General features: G+C 44.2%; 1 protein-coding gene across 2 annotated transcripts in view; it reads left to right on the plus strand.

Annotated features, from left to right (window-relative positions):
• Positions 1-13,724: 13,724 nt before the first annotated feature.
• Positions 13,725-25,446, plus strand: part of ZNF875 (zinc finger protein 875) — a 28,471-nt gene continuing 16,749 nt past the window's right edge. Inside the window, exons 1-4 of one of the 2 annotated variants that reach the window (XM_072834385.1) lie at positions 13,725-14,163; positions 14,545-14,641; positions 23,282-23,408; positions 23,866-23,961. In XM_072834385.1, coding sequence (XP_072690486.1) covers positions 14,042-14,163; positions 14,545-14,641; positions 23,282-23,408; positions 23,866-23,961 — 442 coding nt within the window. In that variant the 5' untranslated portion in view covers positions 13,725-14,041. Of the gene's footprint in view, positions 14,164-14,544; positions 14,642-18,817; positions 18,945-23,281; positions 23,409-23,865; positions 23,962-25,446 lie in introns of those variants that run through there. The other variant, XM_072834438.1, reaches the window with a different exon arrangement.

A 25,446-nucleotide genomic window follows, 5' to 3' on the forward strand; every position in this document is an offset into this window, starting at 1 on the left:
CCGCAAAATCAACTCTGAACGAAATTTTTTAAAAAAGACTTTATTTATTTATTCATGAGAGACACAGAGAGAGAGGCAGAGACACAGAGAGAGAGGCAGAGACACAGGCAGAGGGAGAAGCAGGCTCCATGCAGGGAGCCCGACGTGGGTGGGACTCGATCCAGGGACCCTAGGATCACACCCTGGGCTGAAGGCAGACGTTTAACCGCCAGGCGTCCAGGAAATTTAAAAATCAGAAACTATTATAGAATTAGAAGAAAATAAAGAAGTTGAGACGCCTGGGTGGCTCAGTGGTTGAACGTTTGCCTTCTGCTCAGGGTGTGATCCTAAGGTCCCGGGATGGAATCCTGCATCGGGCTCCCGGCACCTACCCTCCCACCCTGCCACGGGTACCCTGCACCTGTCCCCTCTTCCAGAATCCCAGTTGCCCTCTCAGCGGCCGGCGACAGCGTCTGTCCAGCAGGGACAGGAGCCAGCACGCGGCAAAGGCTTGGGGTCATGAGTCAGGAGCGGGTAAGTGAGATGAGCGCAGAGATTTAGGAAACAGCCCTCAGACTAGAGGAAACTGTTGCGGGAGACGGCACTCCGGGCCCTCACAGGGAGAGGAGAGCCACTTGGAAAGAAAGGCTGCGGCAGAAGGGATGAATCAAGACCGGGAAGGCCCTCGGCTCCCATAGCAACGCCTCAGCGTCCCTTGGTTTGCAGGATCCTTTGCTGTTGGGAGGGCTGGGCCCCCGCCGGTCACTCACAGCCCGGTTCGCCCAGCCTCGCAGGCCTCCCAGCAGCTCCTCCGCTGTTGGAAGGACCCGCCGCTGCTGCACCCCCCCTAGGCCTCCGGTTTCTTTGCGCTGTGCCCAACGCGGCCTTAGGCGTGCTAGCCTGTCAGTCACCGCCCGTTCCCCGCCCTCCTGTCACTCAAAACCATCGCCCCCACCCATCGCACGGTCCGGACCTCGACGCGACCGCCCAGATCAGGACCAGAGAGCCGGGGATCCCTGGGTGGCGCAGCGGTTTGGCGCCTGCCTTTGGCCCAGGGCGAAGGATCGAATCCCACGTCGGGCTCCCGGTGCATGGAGCCTGCTTCTCCCTCTGCCTGTGTGTGTCTCTGCCTCTCTCTGTGTGACTATCATTAAAAAAAAAAAAAAAAAAAGGACCAGAGAGCCAGTCTGCGTGGTACAGTGGAAGAACGGGGCTCTGAAACCCTTTTGGTGGAGTTTGGAGTCGAGGGGCCCGCAAGTTCCAGGGGACACCAGGGGAAAACAATAAACCGCAGGCGGGCCCTGGATCCCTTCGAAACAGAACATTTTAAATGTTCCAGATACCCACCAAAAGAGCAGCTTGCGGAGATTAAAGGCGTTGGTCGCGGTTGCGGGTAAGAGAAGCCCTGCACCCAGAACGGAGGCAAACCCTAGGGCTTTACTGACAAATTATATGAGTCAAACTCAAAGCCCTCCTGCCTTCCCCACTCCAGCTCTTTCTGCTTTTCTTCCTTTTTAAAAAAGATTTTACTTGTTTATTCATGGGAGACACAGAGAGGCAGAGAGAGAGGCAGAGACACAGGCAGAGGGTGAAGCAGGTCCACACAGGAGGCCCGATGCGGGGCTCGATCCCGAGTCTCCAGGATCAGGCCCCAAAGGCAGGCACTAAACCGCTGAGCCGCCCAGGGGTCCCCTCTTTCTGCTTTTCCAACCTGATGTGGTGGGCGCCGGCGCAGAGACTGATGCCCCAGGTTTCCGACCTCAGTCAGACTAGCAGGCCTTGGTATTAAAGGTAAAAACCGGCGTTTTCCAGCCCACCCGGGAAAAACACCCTTTTATTTTTCGGCAAGTGTTTTTTTGCAGTACACCCTGCGGGAAGGGTTGGGCGATGCTTTCAAATTTATTAAATGAATACATTCCTGGCTAAGAAGAGTGTATTGATACTATAGCGCCCCAACCTTTAAAAAGAACCCCATTCTTGTTAGCTGTATTATTTAGTGAAATGTCTGTGATAAGGACAGCCACTTATAGTGGCTTTGGGAATTTTATGTTAATAAAACCAATTTTTAGTTTTGATTGTCCTAGGCTTCATAAAATTTATTTTGAGAAATTGCTGTGAAAGGCACAGTAAGTGACTTCACAATTTTTTTTCTTTTTTTTTTAATTTTTTTATTTTTATTTATAATAGTCACAGAGAGAGAGAGAGAGAGGCAGAGACATAGGCAGAGGGAGAAGCAGGCTCCATGCACTGGGAGCCCGACGTGGGACTCGATCCCGGGTCTCCAGGATCACGCCCTGGGCCAAAGGCAGGCGCCAAACCGCTGCGCCACCCAGGGATCCCCACAACTTTTTTACTTTTAAGGGAAAATAAGTTCCTGACTTTGGTACCTTACTATTAGTGATAACTACCCAATTTCTTTTTTTCTTTTTTTTTTTTTAGATTTTATTTATTTATTCATGAAGGATACAAAGGAGAGAGAGAGGCAGAGACACAGGCAGAGGGAGAAGCAGGCTCCATGCAGGGAGCCTGAGGCGGGACTCCATCCGGGGAACCTAGGATCACACCCTGGGCTGAAGGCAGGCGCCAAACCGCTGAGCCACCCAGGGATTCCCTCCCAATTTCTTTAATATCTTTTTTTTTTTTTTCAGACGTACATAGTTTTTGTGAAAGGAACAGCCAGTTAAGGACGTTTAGGGATTTTTTTGTTTGTTTGTTTAAAAAATATAACCCTGCTTTGACTCATTTAGTAATAGGTAATAGCACTACCTTCCCAAATCCTTTAAAATAGTACTCAATGGATCTCTCATTTTTGTAGGATTTATTTCATAGCCTTGGATGAGAGACCTCATACAGGCTTAGGTCCCTATGCCAAATGAAATTTTATCTTTGGGTATGTTGCATTTTCTTCTTTGACCAGGCATCAGTTTAGAAGTGTGTTTACTTTCCTGAGTTTTCATTTTCTCCATTTTCTTCTGCCATACATGCCTAGCTCACAGAACAAATACTAACAGAAAAGAATAACTTTGGATTCTTCGGCTCATTGGTGGGTTCAAGGTTAGACAGCTAATAAAGGCTGGATCTGGGATCTGAATGAGGCTGTGTCAGCTTGTCAGGCCTGTGCCTGATGTTCAATGACTAAAAATCAATCCCACTTAGTGATAAGTGAAAGCATCTCTCCAAATCCCTCTAGCATTTACTCTTCTAACCGTTTATGGAGACACCCCTTCACATTTTCAGTTGCTTCCTCTGCTTTCTGCCATTCCTAACCCACCTGACTCTATCTGGTGTGATCTTAATTGTGTGTGTTTGCATGGATAAAATTATGGCTTACCTTTCTCTTCAAAGTCTGCCTGCCCGCTGCCTCTGCCAGCATGTGGTTTCTCAGGACTCGCTCTCACCCCATCCCTAGAGTCTTGTACAATTGCCCCTCCTTCCCCGTCACTGCAGCTGTATTGCTTAAATATTTCATGATGGGCGTCCCTTCCTGACTTTGTATTATGTTAAACTATTTTAAGTTATTGTTCTCTGTGTGTCTGTGCTGAGTTACAGTTCATGGAGGCAGGTGGGCCTATGTAAGAATTTGCCTTCGCTCCTAAAGGAGGGGTCACAAGTTGTTTAGCAGAGTTGGGGAGGCACTGTGCTGATGTTCTTTTGAGAAGGGGGAGGCTGAACCTTCTCGGGCAAATCTTGTTTTTATTCTTTTAGGTCTGAATTTGGGGCAAATCTTGTAGAGATTGAAGCGCTAAGACTAACCTTTCAACATTCACACTGAGAAAGGCCCAGGAGATAAGTTGGGGTGGCAAAGTGGTAGACAGGTGGACAGCAAGAAAATATAACCCAGATGGAGAAGAGACAACACCCCTCAGAAATCAAGGCAAAATCCCAAAGTCTCTTTCCCCATGGTATCAGCAGGATGTGGATTCCCCTCCTACTTCCACAGGAGTGCAGTGCAGTGCAGGTGAAGGACAGCAGAGCTGTGGGGACGAAAATTTCTTCACTCCATTCAAATGCACACCCAGATACATGTGTGGCACCTCCTGGCATGCTGCCCCACTGGATAAGTTCAGTGCTTCTCCAAGCACAGTATATATTTATTTCAGTTGAGACATGCAGCCTATATGGCACTTGCTGATTTGGTTTTGATCTCATGTCATGGTGATAATCGAAACGACCCTTAACAGTTTAAAATTCTTCAGCTTGCAGGTATGTGATTGTAAGATAGTATTATAGTGTATGTATTAGTCTTAGTTACCTGTGATAGTTTGGTTATCTTTTACATAAACTATTGAGAATGTTTTTATAACTATAGATAATAGAGAAACCACTAATCACTTTAAAATCCTCCCATTTTCTGGTCCACAGCTAGACTGGACCTCCCATCAGTGAGGAGCCCTGAAGGTTAAAATAAAAAAGCAAGTATTCCTTTAAACCTCTCCTCTATCTTTCTCTCCCAATTTATTCTTTGATTTTTGTTCACATCATGTTAAGGGGTTATGATTGACTTGTTTAGACTCCAGGATAGAAAATGCCCCCCCAAAAAAAGAAAATCCAGCTGAAGATTCTAAACATATCACAAGAGTTGCCTGATTTTGTTTTGTTTTGTTTTGTTTATTGCCAGTTTTTGATTGCAGGTACCCCCTGAGGGAATAGTCCTGATTCCTTGAGTAGTTTCCAGATCCTATACACCTCTTCTGTTCCCAGGAGCGATTCTATTGGGGTGGAAGACCTGATCTTGGTATTTTTGTTTCAGTCCTTTGTGACAAGTTATAAAGATAATTTTCCACCCCTAGCTGTAAAGTGCTCTTGATGGAAACTTAAAGTTCCTTCGGGGGATTAAAATCTCTTTTGGATTACCCTATTTCCAAAAGTTTTAGTTGTTAGATTTCTCTTGAATGTTCATGAAAAAGTATTTCATATTTCTCATGAAGATTCATTCTCCTTTTTTAAACAAGATTTTATTTATTTATTCATGAGAGACAGAGAGAGAGTGAGAGAAAGAGAGAAAGAGAGGCAGAGACAGGCAGAGGGAGAAGCAGGCTCCAAGCAGGGAGTCTGACGCGGAACTCGATCCCAGGACCCCAGGATCACGCCCTGGGCCAGAGGCAGGTGCTAAACCACTTAGCCACCCAGGGATTCCCAAGATTCATTCTCCTTAGAGAATTTTGAACTTTGTTTTCTTAAACATCCCAATTAGGTTGTCCCTTATTTATTTGAGAGAGAGAGAGAGAGAGAGAGAGACAGAGAGCGCGAGCGCACCAGCAGGGGGAGGTGCAGGCAGAGGGAGAGAGAGAAGCAGGCTCCCCACTGAATAGGGAGCCTGACACTGGGCTCAGTCCCAGGACCATGGGATGATGACTTAGCTGAAGGTAAATGCTTAACTGACTGAGCCACCTAGGCATTTTTTTCCTTAAGATTTTATTTATTTGATATAGAGAGAGCACAAGTTAGCAGGGTGGCAGACAGAGGGAAAGGGAGAAGCAGGGGAGTCTGCTTAGCGAGAAGCCTAACACAGGGCTCAGTTCCAGGACCCTGAGATCATGACCTGAGCTAAAAGGTAAACGCTTAGCCAACTAAGCCATCCAGGCACCCCCTGTTCCTGATTTCTAAATGAATATTAGAAGCAACTTAATCATAGGGCACAGCACAGAGTGACAGTACAGGGTACCTTCAACTCCATTGTGGAAATGAGGTTCTTGCTCTGTAAAGAAGCATTCTCACCATCTCAGCTTATTTACTTGGAGGTTCAATCTCTTACAGTTTGTACTTTAATGGAATCGGGGTGAAGGGAATTGGTGGAGAGGTGGGACTCTCTTTTTAACCAGCCAGTTTTGATGCTCGATGTTTATATATCATTTGTTCCTGAGTATGTTCCTGTTTCTGTTCTAATTTGTTCTGTGAACTGTCAGTGTTTTAACAAGTATCTTTGAAAAAGTTTTGTAAAACTAAGTAGTTTTTTTTTGTTTTAAACTAAGTAGTTTTTATGTCAGCTCAACACCTACTAGTGTCGCCCCTGTTAAACCTGCTGCTATGTATAAAGATTTTATTTTTTTAATTTTTATTTATTTACGATAGTCACAGAGAGAGAGAGGCAGAGACACAGGCAGAGGGAGAAGCAGGCTCCATGCACCGGGAGCCCGACGTGGGATTCAATCCCGCATCTCCAGGATTGCGCCCTGGGCCAAAGGCAGGCGCCAAACCACTGCGCCACCCAGGGTTCCCCCTGCTGCTATGTATAAATAGGGCATGTCCACACCTGAATCTCCAATGCCCCAGTGCTAGCAAGTGAAGGTACTCACCAGGGGTATCTATCACTTTCCTCCATCCACCTTTTCTATGTCCTTGTGTTCCTAACCTGCTAGATTCTGTTTCTCTCCAGAACCATTTCTCTCTCTATTGCTTTTCAATAGAAATATAATGCAAGCTGCATATGTATTTTTAAATTTTCTAGTAGCTATTTTTGAAAAATTAAAAAGGAACAGGTGGAATTAATTTTAACACTTGAATAACCCAGTATTTCCAAAATAGTATGATTTCAACATTTAACCAATATAAAACTTGTTATTGTGTTAATTGGCATTCTTTTTTTTTTTAAGATTTTATTTTTATGTGATCTCCACACCCAACATGGGGCTTGAACTCACAACCCCAAGATCAAAAGTTGCATACTCCATGAACTGAGCCAGTTAGGTGCCCCTTAATTGGCATACTTATGTCTTCAAAATCTGGAGTGCGTTTTATACCTACACTGTTTCTCAATTCGGACTAGCCATGATTCTAGTGTTCAGTAGCCACATATGATGAGTGGCTACATCATTGGACGTCAGAGCCCCAGGAAGTGATTTTATGTACACGCTCCATCTCTCTTCCTGCTTCCTTTCTTCTCATGGACCTCCAAACCCCTGGAGTCTGTGACTGTTGCCTGCCTTTTTCCCCTCTTTCCGTTTGCTGTGTTCCTTTTCTGATATAGACTCATTTCCAGTTCCTTAACCTTCTGGACTCATTTTCTTCTGTCTTACTTTCCTTTGAGGGTCACAGTTTTTTCCTCTAACCCCCATTTCAGCCTTTAACTGTAAGAGGTGACATGCTTTTTTGTCTTGGTTGGGCATTTATTTGCAGTTACTTACTAATGATTATTTGTCACAACAGTTGAATTAGACACTTTCCTCATTTTTTTTCATGTATCTTTCTTGACAGATTTCCAAATTTATTTTATTTTTTAACAGATACCATTTATTTATTCATGAGACACACAGAGACATAGGCAGAGGGAGAAGCAGGCTCCATGCAGGGAGCCTGATGTGCGACTCAATCCTGAGACTCCAAGATAACACCCTGGGCCAAAGGCAGGGCCTCAGCTGCTGAGCCACCCAGATGTCCCTCCAGATTAATTTTAGAGTTAAACTGGAATGCATAAATTTAGAGGTATATAGCACTGCTTACGTTTCTGCCTTGATATTTTACATGATTTTATTTATTTATTCATGAGAGACATAGAGAGAGGCAGAGACATAGGCAGAGGGAGAAGCAGGCTCTTTGGGGGGAGCCTGATGCGGGACTTGATCCCAGGACTCTGGGATCATGACCTGAGCCAAAGGCAGATGCTCAACCACTGAGCCACCCAGGTGCCCCTTTTCCCTCAATTTTTAACATAGCATATAGTTATATATATTTGAGGATATAAGATCTCACTCTTTGGTATTGCTTTGCCTCATTGAATATTTTTGATAGCTATTTTTATATCTTTTCTATGTATTTTAGCTTTCCGTTAAACTGATAGAAAATCTTGTGTTCTTTTATATGAAAAATAAAAAATTTATTTTTAAAAATTTCTGCTCAAGTGGTTATTTTTACCTAGTGTGGGGAACCAGCTGCAGAGCCTATCTGGGAACCGAATCTTGTAGTCCTGGGCACACTGGGGATACAAGAGGTCCTGAGTCGGCACACTGACTCTTGACCACATTGTTCTTCAGATACAGCTCCTTCATTGCCCTCTCCTTGAGTCAATAGCCTATTCTTTTACCTTTTGAAGTAAACATGTTTTTCTCTGCTTCCCAAAGTTAATCATTCCTATAGCCAATCTGCTAGCTCTCTTAATAAGAACTGGCAGAGACAAAGCCTTGGCATCAGTCTGAGTCACAGTCCCCCTGGCCCCCAGATTAAAATTCTTTGAGACTCTGAGTCTTTCCTTATATCATTGCCTCCAGACTATCCTGGATCCATGGCAACCTAGATATTAGGAAAATCTCTAAAAATGGGCATTTCAATGATGTTCTTTCCTGTGCTATAATGGAATGTCATCAGGGAACAGGGTGTCAGATCTCAGTGAGGGAGGGTAGAAAGTAGGTATTCTGAGTGCCAGGATCACAGGTTTTCTGGAAGGTTTACATGGGTACACTGGTTGGGCCTGTCATGAGTGCTAGGGTCACAGGTTCCCTGGAAGGTTTACAGGATACACTGGTTGAGCCTGTCATGACCTGACTGAGCACTTCTTCAGCCGTATCTTTTATTTGTAGACATGATGCTGTCAATGCTCTTTCAGCATCTTGGAAGTTTATACACTTGAGGAGTTTGTACAGAGAAGCCCCTACATGTGGGCTCCAAGTCCCTTCTGCTGCTGCTTTGCTCTTAAGTACCTCCCCCTGACCTGGTGTTAGATCACAGTGTGGTCCTTGCTCCAGCAGCATCCCTGTTACTGGAAACATGTGAGAAATGCAGATTCTCAGGCCCCACACAAACAGTGAATTAGGAACTTGGGGTGAGGCCCAGCAATCTGTGTTTAACAAGTCTTCCAGGTGGGTTTGTTGCACCAACTTTTGAGAAGCATTGTATCAGATGATGTTTGAGTTCATGCTAACTTAGTCACAGACACATGTCTCTCACTGCCTGGCCTCTGCACAGGCATCTAGATCCTTTGGAATCCTCACTCCCCAGTGCCCTCTCCTGGACTTACTTTCTTTTCTTTATTTTTAAATAAAGATTTTATTTACTTATTTGAGAGAGCGAGTGAGAAGGAACACGACCTGTGGGAGGGACAGAGGAAGCAGCAGAGTCCTTGCTGAGCAGGGTGCCCAACACTTAACCCACTGAGCCAGCCAGACGCCCCATCTCCTGGACTTTCTATTCCCTATTTGAAGTCTGCTCTCCACAGCCTCTGCATTCCCTGGCTTTTGCTTCTAGTGAGTTCTGTGGTATATATATCCATGTCTGTAATACTGTGGGAGAAGTGGCCTGGGCTGGGATTGCGATCTACTGCTATGGGCAGTCGTGGTGTTCAGAAGGGAGATGATGTGTGTGTCTCACAAAATAGACTGATACCCTGTAACTGTTTTGTTTTTACTTCATCTCCTGTTGACTTCACAATGTGAGCACATTTTGTGTAAAACATCTCTACTGGGCAACCACGGTGGCACAGCGGTTTAGCACCGCCTTCAGCCTAGGGCGTGATCCTGGAGACTCGGGATCGAGTCCCACATCAGGTTCCCTGCATGGTGCCTGCTTCTCCCTCTGCCTGTGTCTCTGCCTCTCTCTCTCTAGCTGTGTCTCTATGAATAAATAAATAAAAAATCTTAAAAAAAATCTCTACTGAGTGATGCATAAGTATGTTATTTATGTGAACATATAACACATGTGGATAAACTCCCCTTACCTTTCATTTATTGATCCATCACATCTCTGTGGTGTCTAGCTGATTCCTCTACCTTATTTTCTGTCACTGTACCCATCTCTACTTGAATGTATATTAAATATTTTATTATAATAATATACAAATATTATGTTTGTGTTTTTTTCTCTCACTGTGGAGCCTCCTCCCTGCTGGAGCTTCAATGTGGGACCGGTAGGTGTCCGGGCCCTTTGGGAGGCACTAGCTTCTTCCTAACCTCTCCGGCTCTGCCTTGTCTGGCCAACTCTTTTGGAACAGAAGGTGTTGCCCGCCACCCTGTGGCTGCAGGTGACATAGCAGAAGTATGGGCAGGTATGAACCTGAGTTTCCACAGAAGTAGATTTAATTGCTGTCTCTTTCTAAGGATAGGATTATGCTCGTTTTCCTCATCTCCCTCTTGAGGGGCTGTTTGCCTTGCTTATTTACTCCCCATATGCCTATAACTTGCTAATGTTACCCACGACATAAATCTCATAGGCATTTTGTGATTGTGCATAGGATGGGAAAGGTTCTACCCTGGACTCTGTCTTGTGTTTTTTATTCACTGTCAATCCCTGAATATACTTTCCAAAGGTGTCTGTCATCTTCCTTTCCATCTAGCCATGATCTTTGTGTACACACCTCCTAGAGGACTGCCTCTCTGTAATGATTTTATGTACAAACCTCACTTCTTCCTCCCTCGTGCAGCCCCATAAGTGCCCCAACTCCTCATCTGATTTTTTCTTCCCTCTCTCACATCCTACTTTCCTGTTAGTTTTCTGACCTGAAAGTCTAGCTCCTTCATTTTCTGCCTTAATTTCTTTTTAAAATATTTTATTTATTTATTTATGAGAGACACAGAGAGAAAGGCAGAGACATAGGCAGAGGGAGAAGCAGGCTCCCTGTGGGGAGCTCGATGTAGAACTCGATCCCAGGATCCTGGGATCACACCCTGAGCCAAAGGCAGATGCTCAACCACTGAGACACTCAGGTGTCCCATCTGCCTTAATTTCTAAGTCACAGATTACTTTCAGGCTAAAAGTTTCCCTCTCACTGCCATTTTTATTTATCATCATTCATTGGAAATTAACTTTTGATTATTTGACTCATTGGTGATTTAGACTAACCCCTGCTGCCCCCATTATGCAGTTTTGTCCTTCTCTTTTTGTGATCATTTTTATTTAGACTTCTGGAGTTTTAAATTTTATTTATTAGAGAGAGAGGGAACATGTGAAAGAGAGAAAAAAAGCCCAAGTGTGGAGGGCGGGGGGAGGCAGAGGGAGAGGAAGAAGCAGCCTCCCCACTGAGCAGGGAGTCCAACATGGGGCTCGATCCCAGGACCCTGAGATCATGACCTGAGCCAAAGGCAGATGCTTAACCCTGAGATGCCCCAGAAGTTCCTTCTATAGATATGTACAGACCTTATCTTTTAAAGATATCTCTGTGTATCAGAGTAATCTCATTCTGCAGGTTTAGACCTGAAGTATTTTCACTATTGTTTCTTCCAATGATTTTATAGATTGCAGGTCAATGCCTTCTTCGACTCATCAGTAACACAGCAGTTTGCTGGCTTTTAATTTCAAAGACTAGGTCTTCAAATTTTTCTCTTTGATTTTTATCTGATGTTAATTTTAATGACATATTTCTAGATGGGCATAACTAGATTTATTTCTCCACTGTGTTCATAATTTAAACGGATTTTCACATCTCTGAGCCTCAGGTGCAGATAGGAGTGTGGGAAATAGAACTCCTCAAAGCACAGAGATGACATCTCAAAGCTCTGAGATTTATTAAGCAAAGTCAGGTCCAAGATAAAGGAGTTCCACACCCTAATTCCAATTGGGTTTTTCCCCACACACATCAAAGCTATTCTAAGACACCAGCTGGGTGTCCTACATTTCAACCCAATTCTGAACTCTTCCTGGAGATAACATCACATGCCACAGGTTAAGGGCTCAGTCCTACAAGATTGCCTCTCACACTATTCAAGATGTGAATCACAAGTCCAGGTTGTCAACAGGGCCTTGACCAACTTCGTATAGATTGGAGGCTCCAAAAACCCCCTCTTCTGGTTCATTTAATTTGCTAGAAGGTTCACAGAATTCAGAGAAATATTTTACTTAACTAGATTACCAGCTTTATTATAGATTATGTAGCTCAGGAACAGGTATGGGGTAGGGTCACAGAGCTTTCATACTCTGAGTGCACCTCTCTCCCTGAATCTCCACCAACCTGGAAGTTCTCTGAGTTCTATGTTTTGTTTTGTTTTTAAGATTTTATTTATTTATTCATGAGAGACACACAGAGAGAGGCAGAGACACAGGCAGAGGCAGAAACAGGCTCCATGCAGGGAGCCCGACATGGGACTTGATCCCAGGTCTCCAGGATCAGGCCCTGGGCTGAAGGCAGCGCTAAACCACTGAGCCACCCGGGCTGCCCAATTCCATGTTTTGTGTGTGTGTGTGTGTGTGTGTGTGTGTGTGTGTGTTTCTATGGAGACTTTGTTACACAGGCATGATTGATTAAGTCATTGGCCACTGGCGACTGATTCAACCTCCAGCCCTTTTCCCTTCCCTGAAGAAAGGGAAGTAGGTCCACCGAGTCACATCATCACCTGACCTGCCATTATATTATGTTTGACTTATAGGTAGCCTGTCAGCTTCAGTATCTTTTCACTGACTCTGTGCACACATCTACACAAAGGAATCTGGATTATCTCATGATCCCATCTCCAACTACTTTCCACCCCCTGTACCCAAATTCCTTCTCTAAGGCTTTCAGTCTCTCCATTTCATGTGTGCTCTGATTTTGGTTCTTAGTGAGTTCTGTTAACAAACACTCTCATTCGTCCATATGAAACCCTTGGTGAGCTGTACCACCAGGACTGGAATAGGGCACTGGGCTGATCCTTCCTGAACACCATCCAAAGGGAGAGGCTAGGGATGCCTGGGTGGCTCAGCGGTGAAAGAGTCTGCCTTTGGCTCAGGGCGTGATCCTGGAGTCCTGGGATAAAGTCCCACATCAGGGTCCCTGCATGGAGCCTGCTTCTCCCTCTGTCTGTGTCTCTGCCTCTGTCTCTCATGAATAAATAAATAAAATCTTAAAAAAAAAAAGCAAAAACAAGGGAGAGGCTGATATTAACATGCAAATTTTGTGTTTTTTTACTTCTCCAGGTAAAGGGATATTGGAAAAGATTTTGGAATGGGATATGAAGATTCAAGAGTAGTTTTTGAATATTTGCACCTTGATAGGTTTTGGAGGTGCCTTGTGGGTGGGGCTTAGGGAGGTTCTGTTATCAGGGAATTGTGGATACTGGGGAAATTAGGAAAGAAAAGATAACTCACAATTCAACAATTCAGGGTAAACTCCCAAAGCCCTCTTTCTGGCTACTTGATGCCCAGAAACCAGGCCCTCACCTTCTATCAAGACTACAGGCCAGGGATCCCTGGGTGGCGCAGCGGTTTGGCGCCTGCCTTTGGCCCAGGGCTCGATCCTGGAGACCCGGGATCGAATCCCACGTCAGGCTCCCGGTGCATGGAGCCTGCTTCTCCCTCTGCCTATGTCTCTGCCTCTCTCTCTCTCTCTCTCTCTGTGACTATCATAAAAAAAAAAACAACAACAACAACAACCACAGGCCAGTAGGTGCCAACGAGCTTCATATCTATTCATGCCCTTCCTTACAGCTGGAACTTTGGAGGCAACATATAATGGGGCACCATAGAAACTCAGTAATCAAGAGACACATTTTAAGGTAGTATCTTTGAAATCAAAATGCATGCAAAAAAATCCATGATGGGCAGCCCTGGTGGCTCAGCGGTTTAGCACCACCTTCAGCCCAGGGCCTAATCCTGGAGACCCAGGATCGAGTCCCACATCGGGCTCCCTGCATGGAGCCTGCTTCTCTCTCTGCCTCTCTATCTGTGTCTCTCATGAATAAATAAATAAAATCTCTTAAAAAAATGAATGAAATCTTAAAAAAAAATTCATGATGAACAAAACTGTCAAAATATTTTTCCTCTTTACCCTTCACTCCCCCGCCCCGCCCTCGGCAACCACAACTCTCTGAAGGTCAGCGCGCACGGACGACCCGCCTCCGTGACGCCGGGAGGGGGGACGGGGCGCCAGGACCACGTTTCCTAGGATCCTCCGGCATTCCTCCTACGCTCTCATTGATCCGTGAGATCTCACTGGCCGTCGGAGGAGAAACGAGTACCTTGCAGTCTGGGCGTCTTAACAGTGAGCGCCTAAGCTTCGTTGTATGAGAGGCGCAGATGTCAGAGACACCCTGCCGTGGGCGAAGCCTCCTCACCCACCGCCTCTTCGTCTCAAAGACTACACTCCCCAGAGGCCCGCGCGGCCACTTCCGCCGTCCCACGCGCTCTCCTGGCGGTGGAGTTTACGTAGCAGGAGCACTTCCGGTCTATGGGTCCCGCCCCCTCGCTGGTTGGCGGCGGGTTAGGCCTCCCTCTTCGAGTCTCTTGCATGCTTCTGCGCTTGATTCCCGAGCGTCAGCCTCAAGATTGGCAACGTGCACCCCGCGTTCCGTGAGTGCCTTGAGTCATTGCTTCGTCCAGTCAGCACGTCCCTCTGCTTGTCCCTGTTTTACTCGTGGGGACACAGGCTGCCTCTGAACTCGGGCGCTCTTCTGTGGGCACGTCCAGGCCGTTATCTTTTCATCCCAGCATAGAGTTAGACACAGCCCCTTACTCCTCTGCCGGGGGGGACATGGACTCCACTCCCTGGCCAGGACTTGGGGCTGGACTTGAGGGTGCTCGGTCACTCTGAACCAGGGCTCTGGATGGGCATTGGGTTGTGCTCGTGATTTCTGTGACACCGAACACCCAGTTGGGGGGCTCCGGAGCAGACCCCGCCTTAACTCCCGGGGAGGGGCTTTTCCATCTAGGCACGCTCTTCTTTCTCTTCAGATCCCCAGCTCTGTCTTCTGAGACTTTGCCCTTCTCCAGGGAGAGCATTCAGGAGACCAGGAAAATGGCCACGGGGCTTCTGAAAGCCAAAAAAGAGGTGAGAATTTTCATCACATTCCATGTTGGCTGCCAACAGGATGAATCCAATCCTTTTCCTTGCACTGCAGCCTGCCTTGCTGGTATTGAGCAAAGGTCACGCTTGTTCCTGGAGGAGTGGTGGTTCATCTCACATGGAGGCCCCCCCCCCCCCCCCTTTAACATTCCTCTCTGCTCCACCCATACCTCAGTCATCCTCAAAGTGGTCAGTTGTAAACAACACACATGGAACAACTGAAATAAACATACAGGAACATCCAAGCTTGATTGTCCAGTGGTAAGCATTGAAAGACAGGGACAGGAGAGATGCTTATGATCCGAAGTCGTTAGGGAGGGCTTCCAGAAGAAGTAGGGCTGTCTGAACTGCCCCTGAGGATTTGGTTAAGTTGGAGAGTTGGCAGGGCAGGGAGGAGAGCAGGAAGGACGGTTAGCCTGAGTTGGGCACACTGCCCTTGCCAAGTGTGGGAAGATTATAGTCACCAGTGGAATTACTTAAGGTTGATTTTTAAATATGTGCTGGTGAAGATACAGACACGTGGAACAGAGGGGAGCTTGATGGTCTGACCTGAATTTTACATTGAGAGCATTTTCAGCATCTGGTAATGGGGAGATTTCACCAAAAATTCTGGATTGCCTGAAAATAAACTGCACTGTGGTGTCAGGGAATTCACAGCGAACAGTACCTTCGTCATTTGGACCGGTCCTGCTGAGTTTATTTGCCGCACTTGCCACAGTATCTTCCAAACTGAGGTTGGAACCATTGACCAGCTAACATTTTGCCTGCCTCTCTCATTTGTTACCTACCTGGCCCCTGAAGGATTTTCATTTTCCGCTTCCGAGTCTGGGTGGCTAGATTGAGTGCCAGACTGAGGAGTGTAGATTTTGTTTTTGAATAAGCTAGGTTTTGAAGGATGCTGAGAAGGAATTTAACATAAGGAAATCAATGACATGGACGTATAGGGACTTAAGGGGAAACTTTCTAACCCCTGTGAATGGTGGTTATGATGATCTTGACTTAACTGAATGTAATTAACATTTATTGAGCACCAACACAGTTGCCAAGCTGGTTAACTATCACTTCTGATATGCATTAACTTGGTTATTTCAGATCTGCCTTGACTGTCCTTATAAAAAAGAGGAAAATTTAAACAGAAAATAAGACCTCAATTTCTTTCTTTATTTTTTTTTTTTGAGACCTGATTTATTCTTAATCCTGATCTTCGGTGGTAGAGATTTACAATTTCCTGGACACTATCAGAACATCTTTGAGAGTTCTGTTTCTCATTAGTATTTCATCCATTTGAAAGTGTTAGTACCAAGAATGCATAATAAACCCAATTCAGGACATTTCCTAAGGCAACATTGAATATTTTGTGTGTATTTTCTTCACTGATCATTATGTTAATAGGAAGGCATTCGGATTTTCTGGGAAAAGCCAGACATTTGTGTGAGCTGATTTTTTTTTCTGCTCCTAATAACTTAAAAACAAATATGGAAGAATTGATCAAAGGGTACAAGCATTTGAATGGATAAATTGTTTAAGATGAAGCCTCTGTGCCTAGAGGTATACCTGACACATATGAAATGTTTAGTGCATGGAGGAATGACAGCCTTAAATAAATTTGAAGAAACTAAGTAACAAAGGAGTTTCTGTTGTTTGTGTTGATATGTTATTTGGTGCATATAATTAACTCTGTATTTCAGGGAGTTGGGTAAACTATCCATGTACTCTGATATGCATGACATCTGAATTATACAAACCAATTTAAACAAATATACAAGGATGCCTGGGTGGCTCAGCAGTTGAGCATCTTCCTTTGGCTCAGGGCATGATCCTGGATTCCCGGGATTGAGTCCTCCATCCGGCTCCTTGTGTGGAGCCTGCTTCTCCTCCCTCTTCCTGTGTCTCTGCCTCTCTTCCTGTGTCTCTCATGAATAAATAAATAAAATCTTTAAAAAACCCCAAATATACAGTAGGATATAAGTATCATTGGCAAAAAGACTTTTGCCTGAGAGAATAAATTAGAATTTGTAACAAATGAGATGGGCAGGCGGACACGTGATGTTTCCTATCCTTAGCATTTTTTCACTGATTCCATTGAACAAACTTGCTGAATGTCTGCTGTGTGCAGGATACTTGATGGATGACATTCAGTAATGTGAAAAGGCACAGCCTGCACACTTATGGGTCTTCCATTTTATTTTGGGATTCTGTTACCATTGGGATTTGTTTAATTTTACACACTACTATACACACGCAAACACACACATATACATTTTGACAGACTTTAATGATAAAATCAGTGTATTAAAGCTAGTGTCAGTATTTCTACCCAGACCCATTTTTTTTATAGGTGGAGGAACAGCCACACTTAACCCACTGGAAGTGAGTTCTATAATAGTGCATTGAATGGATGAACCCATCCACTATTTCCCAATTTGGGGGATTATTTTTATTATTATTTTTTAATTTATTATTATTTTTTTATTATTATTACTTTTTCAGTATAGTTAACATACAGTGTTATATTAGTTTCAGGTGTCCAATATACAGATTAAACACTTCCATATATCACCTAGTGCTCATCACAAGTACACGCCTTAATCTCCACCACGTATTTCACCCATCCCACTGCCCACCTCCCCTTGGTAACCATTGGGTTTTTTCTCAATAGTTCAGATTCTATTTCTTGGTTTCTCTCTCTTTTCTCCTTTGCTTATTTGTTTTATTTCCTAAAATCCACATATGACTGACATCATATGGTATTTGTCTCTATTTTGCTTAGTATTATACTCTAGCTCTATCCATGTTGTTGCAAATGGCAATATTTCATTCTTTTTAATGGTTGAATAGTACTTCATTATATGTATAAAATCACATTATCCATTCATCTATTGATCAACACTTAGCCTGCTTCTATAATTTGGCTATTGTAAATAATGCTGCTGTAAACATGGGGGTGTATGTATCCCTTTGAATTGGTGTTTTGTATTTTTTGGGTAAATACCCAGTAGTGTGATTACTGGATCATAGGGTAGTTCTATTTTTAACTTTTTGACGAACTTCCATACTGTCCTTCACAGTGGCTGCACCAGCTTGCATTCCCACCAACATTACAAGAGGGTTCCTTCCAATTTGAAGGAATATTTAACTTATTCCCAATACTTTAATTATTGTAAATTTTGCTTCTATGATCAATTTGTGCATGAAGTTCTTTTATAGATTTGTATCCGCACAACAAAAATATGCTAAGATGAGTAGAAATGACCATTTTGAAGTAGTGGGGATTCACACCAGTTGGAGCTTTGGAATTTTGCCTGTTCTAAAACATTTGATCCTTTTGATTGTTTCTTCTATTTTCAAGGCCCTCTTCTTCCATCACGGTGTCTGCTTTATGTTGTACAGTTTTCTTATTTTGTTTTTATCATTATACTGTGCAGTTTTACATCGTCAGGGTAGACCTGCCAGGACAGATCTTTTTCTTTTCTCACATGAATGTTTGCAATAGAGTCCTGGCTTATTTCCACATGTTGATATGGTCCTTGGCCACCCACTGCATGTCTCTATCTTCCTCATTTTCTCCAAACATTATAGTAACATCACTTTTGTGCTCAGAAGCCCTCCTTCAGTGGCTCATAACAGTGTCTTAGATATTCAGGACACTCCTCATTTCAGACTTATTTATTTGGGGGGGAGGGGCAGAGGGAGAATATTTTCAAGCAGACTCCCCACCTAGCACGGAGCTTGACTTAGGGCTCAATTTTGTGACCCTGAGATCATGACCTGAGCAGAAACCAAGATTTGGATGCTTAACGACTGAGCCACCCAGGTGCCCCAGGACACTCCTCGTTTCAAATGTATTGACTTGTTTCTGATATCATGTTCTTTTTTTTTTTTTTTTTTAAGATTTTTATTTATTTATTCATGAGAGACACAAGAGAGAGAGAGGCACAGATGCGGGCAGAGGGAAAAACAGGCTCCATGCAGAGAGCCCAATGTGGGACTCGATTCCAGGTCTACAGGATCACACCCTGGGCTGAAGGCAGTGCTAAACTGCTGAGCTACCCAGGCTGCCCTTGATACCATGTTCTGATGATTAATTCTGAAAGTGCACTTATTGCCAACACAGTGATGTCATTTCATATACACCTTTAACTTAGATGGATTCATTTTTTTAGGAGCTCAGCTGGAGAAAGGAAGACAATCTATACTCTTTTCCATGTAATGACTTCATACTCAGGAGTGAGAGAAAGCTGGGAGGACTGAATCTAATGCTTGCCAAATCTAAGGAGTTTCTGACAGCGTGAGCATCATAGCAATCATAGCAAGTCCAGGATGATATTATTATTATTATTATTATTATTATTATTATTATTTTAAAGATTTTATTTATTTATTCGTGTCAGGGAGAGAGAGAGAGAGAGAGAGAAAGAGAAAGAGATAGGCAGAGACACAGAGGGAGAAGTAGGCTCCATGCAGGGAGCCCGACGTGGGACTTGATCCTGGGTCTCCAGGATCACTCCCTGGGCTGAAGGCGGTGCTAAACCTCTGAGCCACCCAGGCTGCCCTCAAGGATGATATTAGTTGTATTTTTCATCTAACATAACATTCCTTTATCAGTATATCACTTAGCCTTTGCTGCACAACAAACCACCCCAAAGCTTATTGACTTAAAAAGAAGTAATTTATTAGCACATTTTTGATAGGTAAGTATTTTGAACTGGACATAGATGAGTATTTGGCAGGTTTCACCTGGGCTTGCTCATGTTGCTGCAGTCAGTTGGCAGTTTGGGGCTGGATTACCACCCATGCATGAGAGTAATTAGCTAGTTGATTAGGGTGCTTTTTTTTTTTTTTTTTTTTTTTTTAAGATTTTATTCATTTACTCATGAGACACACACACACACAAACACACAGAGGCAGAGACACAGGCAGAGGGAGAAGCACGCTCCATGCAGGGAGCCCAATGTGGGACTCAATCCCAGGACTCCAGGATCATGCTCTGAGTGGAAGGCAGATGCTTTAACTGCTAAGCCACCCAGACATCCCACCATCCCATATGTCTTGTCTGGAATGCCCACCCCTGTTTTTTCTCCTTGATCCTTCAAAATCCTTCCTGCCCTTCAAGACCAAGATCATACCTTTCTCTCATAAAACTTGCTCTGATCTCTCTATCCCTCCCCCTTTTTAAAGGGGTTTTGTTTATTTTTTTGAGAGAGGGAAAGCATAAAGGGAGAATGAGAGGGAGAATCAAAGAGTCCCTGCTGAGCAGGGAGCCCGACCTGGGGCTCTATCCCAAGACCCTGAGATCATGACCTGAGCTGAAGGCAGATGCTTAACCAACTGAGCCACCCAGGTCCTCTTGATCTCTCTCCTACAGTGATGTCTCCCTCTTGATATTCCTCTGACCTAGTGATTTTAAACCATGACTTAGGGGCCTTTAAAAGCCTAAAAGCCGAATCTCCAGAGAGTCTGATTTTATTGATTTGTTGTGAGACCCAGAAATCCATAATTTAAAACACCCCAGTTAGTTCTAAAGTACAGCTAGAGATGGGTGAGAACCATAGCTCTCACTCATCCTAGCTGTGCTTTGTTTATAATTAATTACTTTGATGGAGGGCCGGGTTCTGGGGTTGCAGTTACTATTGGTGGGGGGCAAGGTGAGGTCCTGTTTTAAGGCTATTCCACATCCAGTGTAGAACAGTTATGCTGATAGAGAATAGGAAATTTAGGGAAGGGTCCCTTGAGAGGGCACAGCATGGAATTTGAGAGACACAGTATCATCACTTAAGGAGTGATGGTGTTCTGAGAAGGGATGCAAAATCAAATCACCAAAGGGACCAGGTAGGTAGCTAAATGCAACAGGTAAGGTAGGAGTTGCAGCAGTCTGCTGATAACATGCATGGGCTAATGGACCCCTAGTGTGAAGTCACCTTCAGCCAACTGTGGCCCCCTGCAGCAATGCAAAGCCAGAGTGATCAGTTGGATTTATGGATTTTTTTTTTCAACAGGACTCATAAGTTGATATTTTCATGTGAAATCATCCAACATATAAATGATATAAAGAAAATGCTGTGTATGGCTCAGGCTGACCCTATCTGCGAATTGCAGATTGTATCCTGTTTTAATATCTTTTTCTAAAAAAGATTTATTGGGGTGCCTGGGTGGCTCAGGCAGTTAAATGGCCTGCCTTCGATTAAGATCATGATCTTAGGGATCCCTGGGTGGCGCAGCGGTTTAGCACCTGCCTTTGGCCCAGGGCACGATCCTGGAGACCCGGGATCAAATCCCATGTCGGGCTCCCTGCATGGAGCCTGCTTCTCCCTCTGCCTATGTCTCTGCCTCTCTCTCTCTCTCTCTCTCTGTGACTATCATGAATAAATAAATAAAATCTTTAAAAAAAAAAAAAAAAGATCATGATCTTAGGTTGGAACCCCACGTTAGGCTCCTGGCTTACTGGGGAGCCTGCTTCTCCCTCCCCCCAGATCATGCTCTCTCTCTCTCTTGCTATCTCTCTGTCTCAAATAAATTAATTTAATTTAATTTAAAAAATTAAAAAGAGGGCAGCCCCGGTGGCACAGCGGTTTAGCGCCGCCTGCAGCCCAGGGTGTGATCCTGGAGACCCTGGATCGAGTCCTGCGTTGGGCTCTCTGCATGGAGCCTGCTTCTCCCTCTGCCTGTATCTCTGCCTCTCTCTCTCTCTCTCTCTCTGTGTGTCTCTATGAATAAATAAAATCTTTTAAAAAAATAAAAATTAAAAAATTAAAAAGATTATTTATTTATTCATTTGAGAGAGAAAGACAAAGTGCACAAGCAGGGGAAAGGGCAGAGAGAGAGGGAGAGAATCCCTGCTGAGCATGGAGCCTGATGTGAGGCTTGATCTCACAACCCTGAGATCATGACCTGAACCAAAACCAAGAGTTAGATGCTCAACTGATTGAGCCACCCAGGTGTCCCAGATTATGCTCTTTTGTTTATTTTTTAAAAAACTTAAACAAGATCTTATTTATCCATGAGAGATAGAGGGAGGCAGAGACATAGGCAGAGGGAGAAGCAGGCTCCTCGTGGAGATCCTGATGTGGGACTCAATCCCAGGACACCCAGGATCACGCCCTGAGCCAAAGGCAGATGCTCAAACACTGAGCCATCCAGGCACCCTGAGAAGAATTTTTACAGAAGGACCAGGGAAGTCCTCCCTGAGCACTTAGCATGTGCAACAGACCTTTGTTTTAAGCCCTTACATTTACCAACTTCTTTGATCCTCAGCATAATTCTGTGAGACAAGCACTGTTTTTTTCTTGGTTCACAGAAGAAATGGAAATGCCGAGAGGTTAATTAATTTGCTGAAGGGTACTCTAGTTGGGGACAGTGTGATTTGAGTCCATAGCCTTCCCAACCAGTCGCTTGCCAGGATCAGGGCAGCAGAAGCAAGAGAGAGGAATGGATCCTGCTGCAAAGTATACGTATTGGTGGGTACTCACCCCTGAGAGACTCAGCTGCTTCAAGTATGTGGGGCATAAATGCTTAGACCTTCAAGTAGTCTCTAATATTCTTCAAGCTTAGTAAAGTGATTAGTTTTTACTGTTTAACTTTGTGTGTGTGATGTCTTCCTCTTCTCTCTGCTTAGACTTAAAGCTCCCAATGTGAAGGGACTTGTGTTTTGCTTTCATCCCCTGTAGCAGCTGGCCTAGGATGTTCACAGTAATAGGTGCATAAATAATGCTGGGTGGATAGAGAAAGAATAGTGGTCTTTGAACCCTTGGCTCTAATGTCATGTAGGGGAAGAAAAAAAATCATTTTTCTTCTATTTTGGGTTCATTGGCTAGGGCTCTGTAAATTAGACCAACAAAAGATTAACAAGAGAAAAACAAGTTTATTAATACCTACATCATAAATACACCCTGGAAGCACTCAGTGATGAGTAACTCAAGGGGGTGGTTAGAACTTGGGCTCATATAGCATCTTAACAAAAAAATAATAACTTTTTAGAGAAGTGACAAGACAAAGGAAAAGGATTTTGAGATTTGAGGGCAGCAAATTGTGGTGGAAGATGAGGGGTAGTTAGTAAGGTTTGTTGTGTGGATTCCTTTGGTGCCATCTCCTGGCTGATAAGGGTCTAGAGTTGTTTCCAGGGATTAATTTCTCTTCCTGGTAGAGAGGGGAGGGGAGATACTTTCACAAATTTTTGTTCTGCTCTTAGGCAGATAGGGGAGGAGCAGAGAGCTTTTCTTGTGTCTGCTTCTTCTCAATACCGTCAGCTCAAAATAATTCTAATGCCAAAATGGCATAATTTGGAGTGGCATATTCTGCTACCTTTCATTCATGATCCAAAGTAGGGTTTAGGGATCCCTGGGTGGCGCAGCGGTTTGGCGCCTGCCTTTGGCCCGGGGCACGATCCTGGAGACCTGGGATCGAGTCCCACGTCGGCTCCCGGTGCATGGAGCCTGCTTCTCCCTCTGCCTGTGTCTCTACCTCTCTCTCTCTCTCACTGTGTGCCTATCATAAAAAATAAAAAATAAATAAAAAAAAAAAGTAGGGTTTAGTTATCTCTACCTCCCACAGGGAAGCCTTTTGATTCCTCATCCTGAGCTGTGAGCAAGGCAAACTCCTGGATGAGCAGTCCTGTATTTTGTGTTAAAGGCGTTCGTGGCATTCAGGGATGTGGCTGTGGACTTCACCCAGGAGGAGTGGAGGTTGTTGAGCCCAGCTCAGAGGACCCTGCACAGGGAAGTGATGCTGGAGACCTACAACCACCTGGTCTCACTAGGTAAGGATGGCTTCCCTTGGTCCTTAAAATCTGCCCCACAGAGTATTTCCTACACATCACAAGGAAGGGCTACCCATGAAGCAGGTTTGTCCTAGGGTTGGGCTTAGAAACAATAACTTACCTTCTCTCTTAGGGGAAATCTGAATTTAGTAGAATTGAAAACTGGTAGACTTACTCATGTGGCCTATAACACTGCATTTCCAACCTCTTTCAAGGCCTGGACTCTCTTTTTGCTTTATTTGAAACCTAGGTTTTCCTTCACCAAGTATTAAGACGCTGTTTATCTGACTGGAGTCACCTTTACTTACTCAGCTCTTCTACTGTGGAGAGTTCACAGTTATAGGTCCTTTGTACTACCCTTTGGGTCTCCCTGTGAATTTTGGCTCTGAGTTATGAAATGGCCCCTTGAGCCCATAACCAAGAATCCCCCCCCCCCTTTTTTTTTCCTCATGAGCAGAAATACCGTTTTCCAAACCAAAACTTATTTCTCAGCTGGAGCAAGGGGAAGAACCTTGGATAGAGGAGAGACAACATCCACTGGGCCTCTGTCCAGGTGAGTGTGACACAGGGTAGGTGGGACCATCCACAGCTTAGAAGATAGGGAAGGAGGAGGCATCTTTCATGATGGGGAAGAAACTCTTCTCAGGCCTCCTAGGTCATTGATAAGTCTGCCTGGCATGACCTCCCTTCCAGAATATCATTTTCCATTGAGGGAGGGGTTTTCTTGGTTTCCTTGTGTCTTTCCTCCACCAAGAAGCCTCCCTTCCAGGGATCCCTGGGTGGCGCAGTGGTTTGGCGCCTGCCTTTGGCCCAGGGCGTGATCCTGGAGACCCGGGATCGAGTCCCACGTCGGGCTCCTGGTGCATGGAGCCTGCTTCTCCCTCTGCCTATGTCTCTGCCTCTCTCTCTGTGTGACTATCATAAATAAATAAAAATTAAAAAAAAAAAAAAAAAAAGAAGCCTCCCTTCCTCTTACTTGGCTTGGCTTCTTCATCGTGTTCAGTCCTTCCTCATTCATGGGCTTCTTTCTCTTCTCTTGATCTTAAAAACTACATCTATCCTCTGGACATTAAGTCTGCCACCCTTTAGATACTTCCTAGTTTCTTGTAGGTGAAACATAATTGATTATTTCTACCTTTCCAATTCCCATAGTTTAAAACATGTATTACTCAGTAATTATGATTATAGGAAGCTATGATTAATAAAAAACTAGGTACTCAGGAGCCAACATCCCAGATTAAGAAATAAGATGTTACCTGAATAGTTGAAGTTTCTATTTCCCCTACCTCCCCACACCCCTGCTCAAAGGGAACTGTTTTTTCAAAATTAGGGATTTATAAATCTTATGCATGGCCATTTGCTTTACTTCATATGTAAGAATCCCTCAACCATCTATAGTGTTGTTTGACATATTTTTAAACTTTTCATTAATATTGTCATATTATGTGTATCCTCCTGTAGTTTGCTCTTTCCACTGACACTGAGTTTGTAATATTAACCCATATTGGTATATGTTGTTCTGATTCATTCATTTTCATACTATATAGTATTTGTTGTATTATATGCATAATTATAATACAATTCATTTATCTATTTTTAAAAAATATTTTATTTATTTATTCATGAGAGACACCGAGAGAGAGAGAGAGGCAGAGACACAGGCAGAGGGAGATGCAGGTTCCATGTAGGGAGCCTAGTACGGGACTCAATCCCAGGACTCCAGGATCATGCCCTGAACTGAAGGCAGACGCTCAACTGCTGAGCCACCCTGGCATCCCTCATTTGTATATTTTATTTTGTTGGACATCTGTGTTTTTACCAATTTTGGCTATTAAAGAATGCAACTATAGGGGCACCTAGGTGGCTTAGTCGGTTATGCCTCTGTCTGCCTTTGGCTCAGGTCATGATCCCAGGGTCCTGGGATTGAGCCCTGTTCAGAGGGGAGCCTGCTTCTCTCTCTCCCTCTGCCCCTTCTGCTTGTGTGCTCTCTCTCTCATATAAAATCTTAAAAAAATTGCAACTATAAATATTCTAATAC

This window comes from Canis lupus, chromosome 1 (genome assembly GCF_048164855.1).
Source record: "Canis lupus baileyi chromosome 1, mCanLup2.hap1, whole genome shotgun sequence".
Classification (NCBI taxonomy): Eukaryota; Metazoa; Chordata; class Mammalia; order Carnivora; family Canidae; genus Canis; species Canis lupus.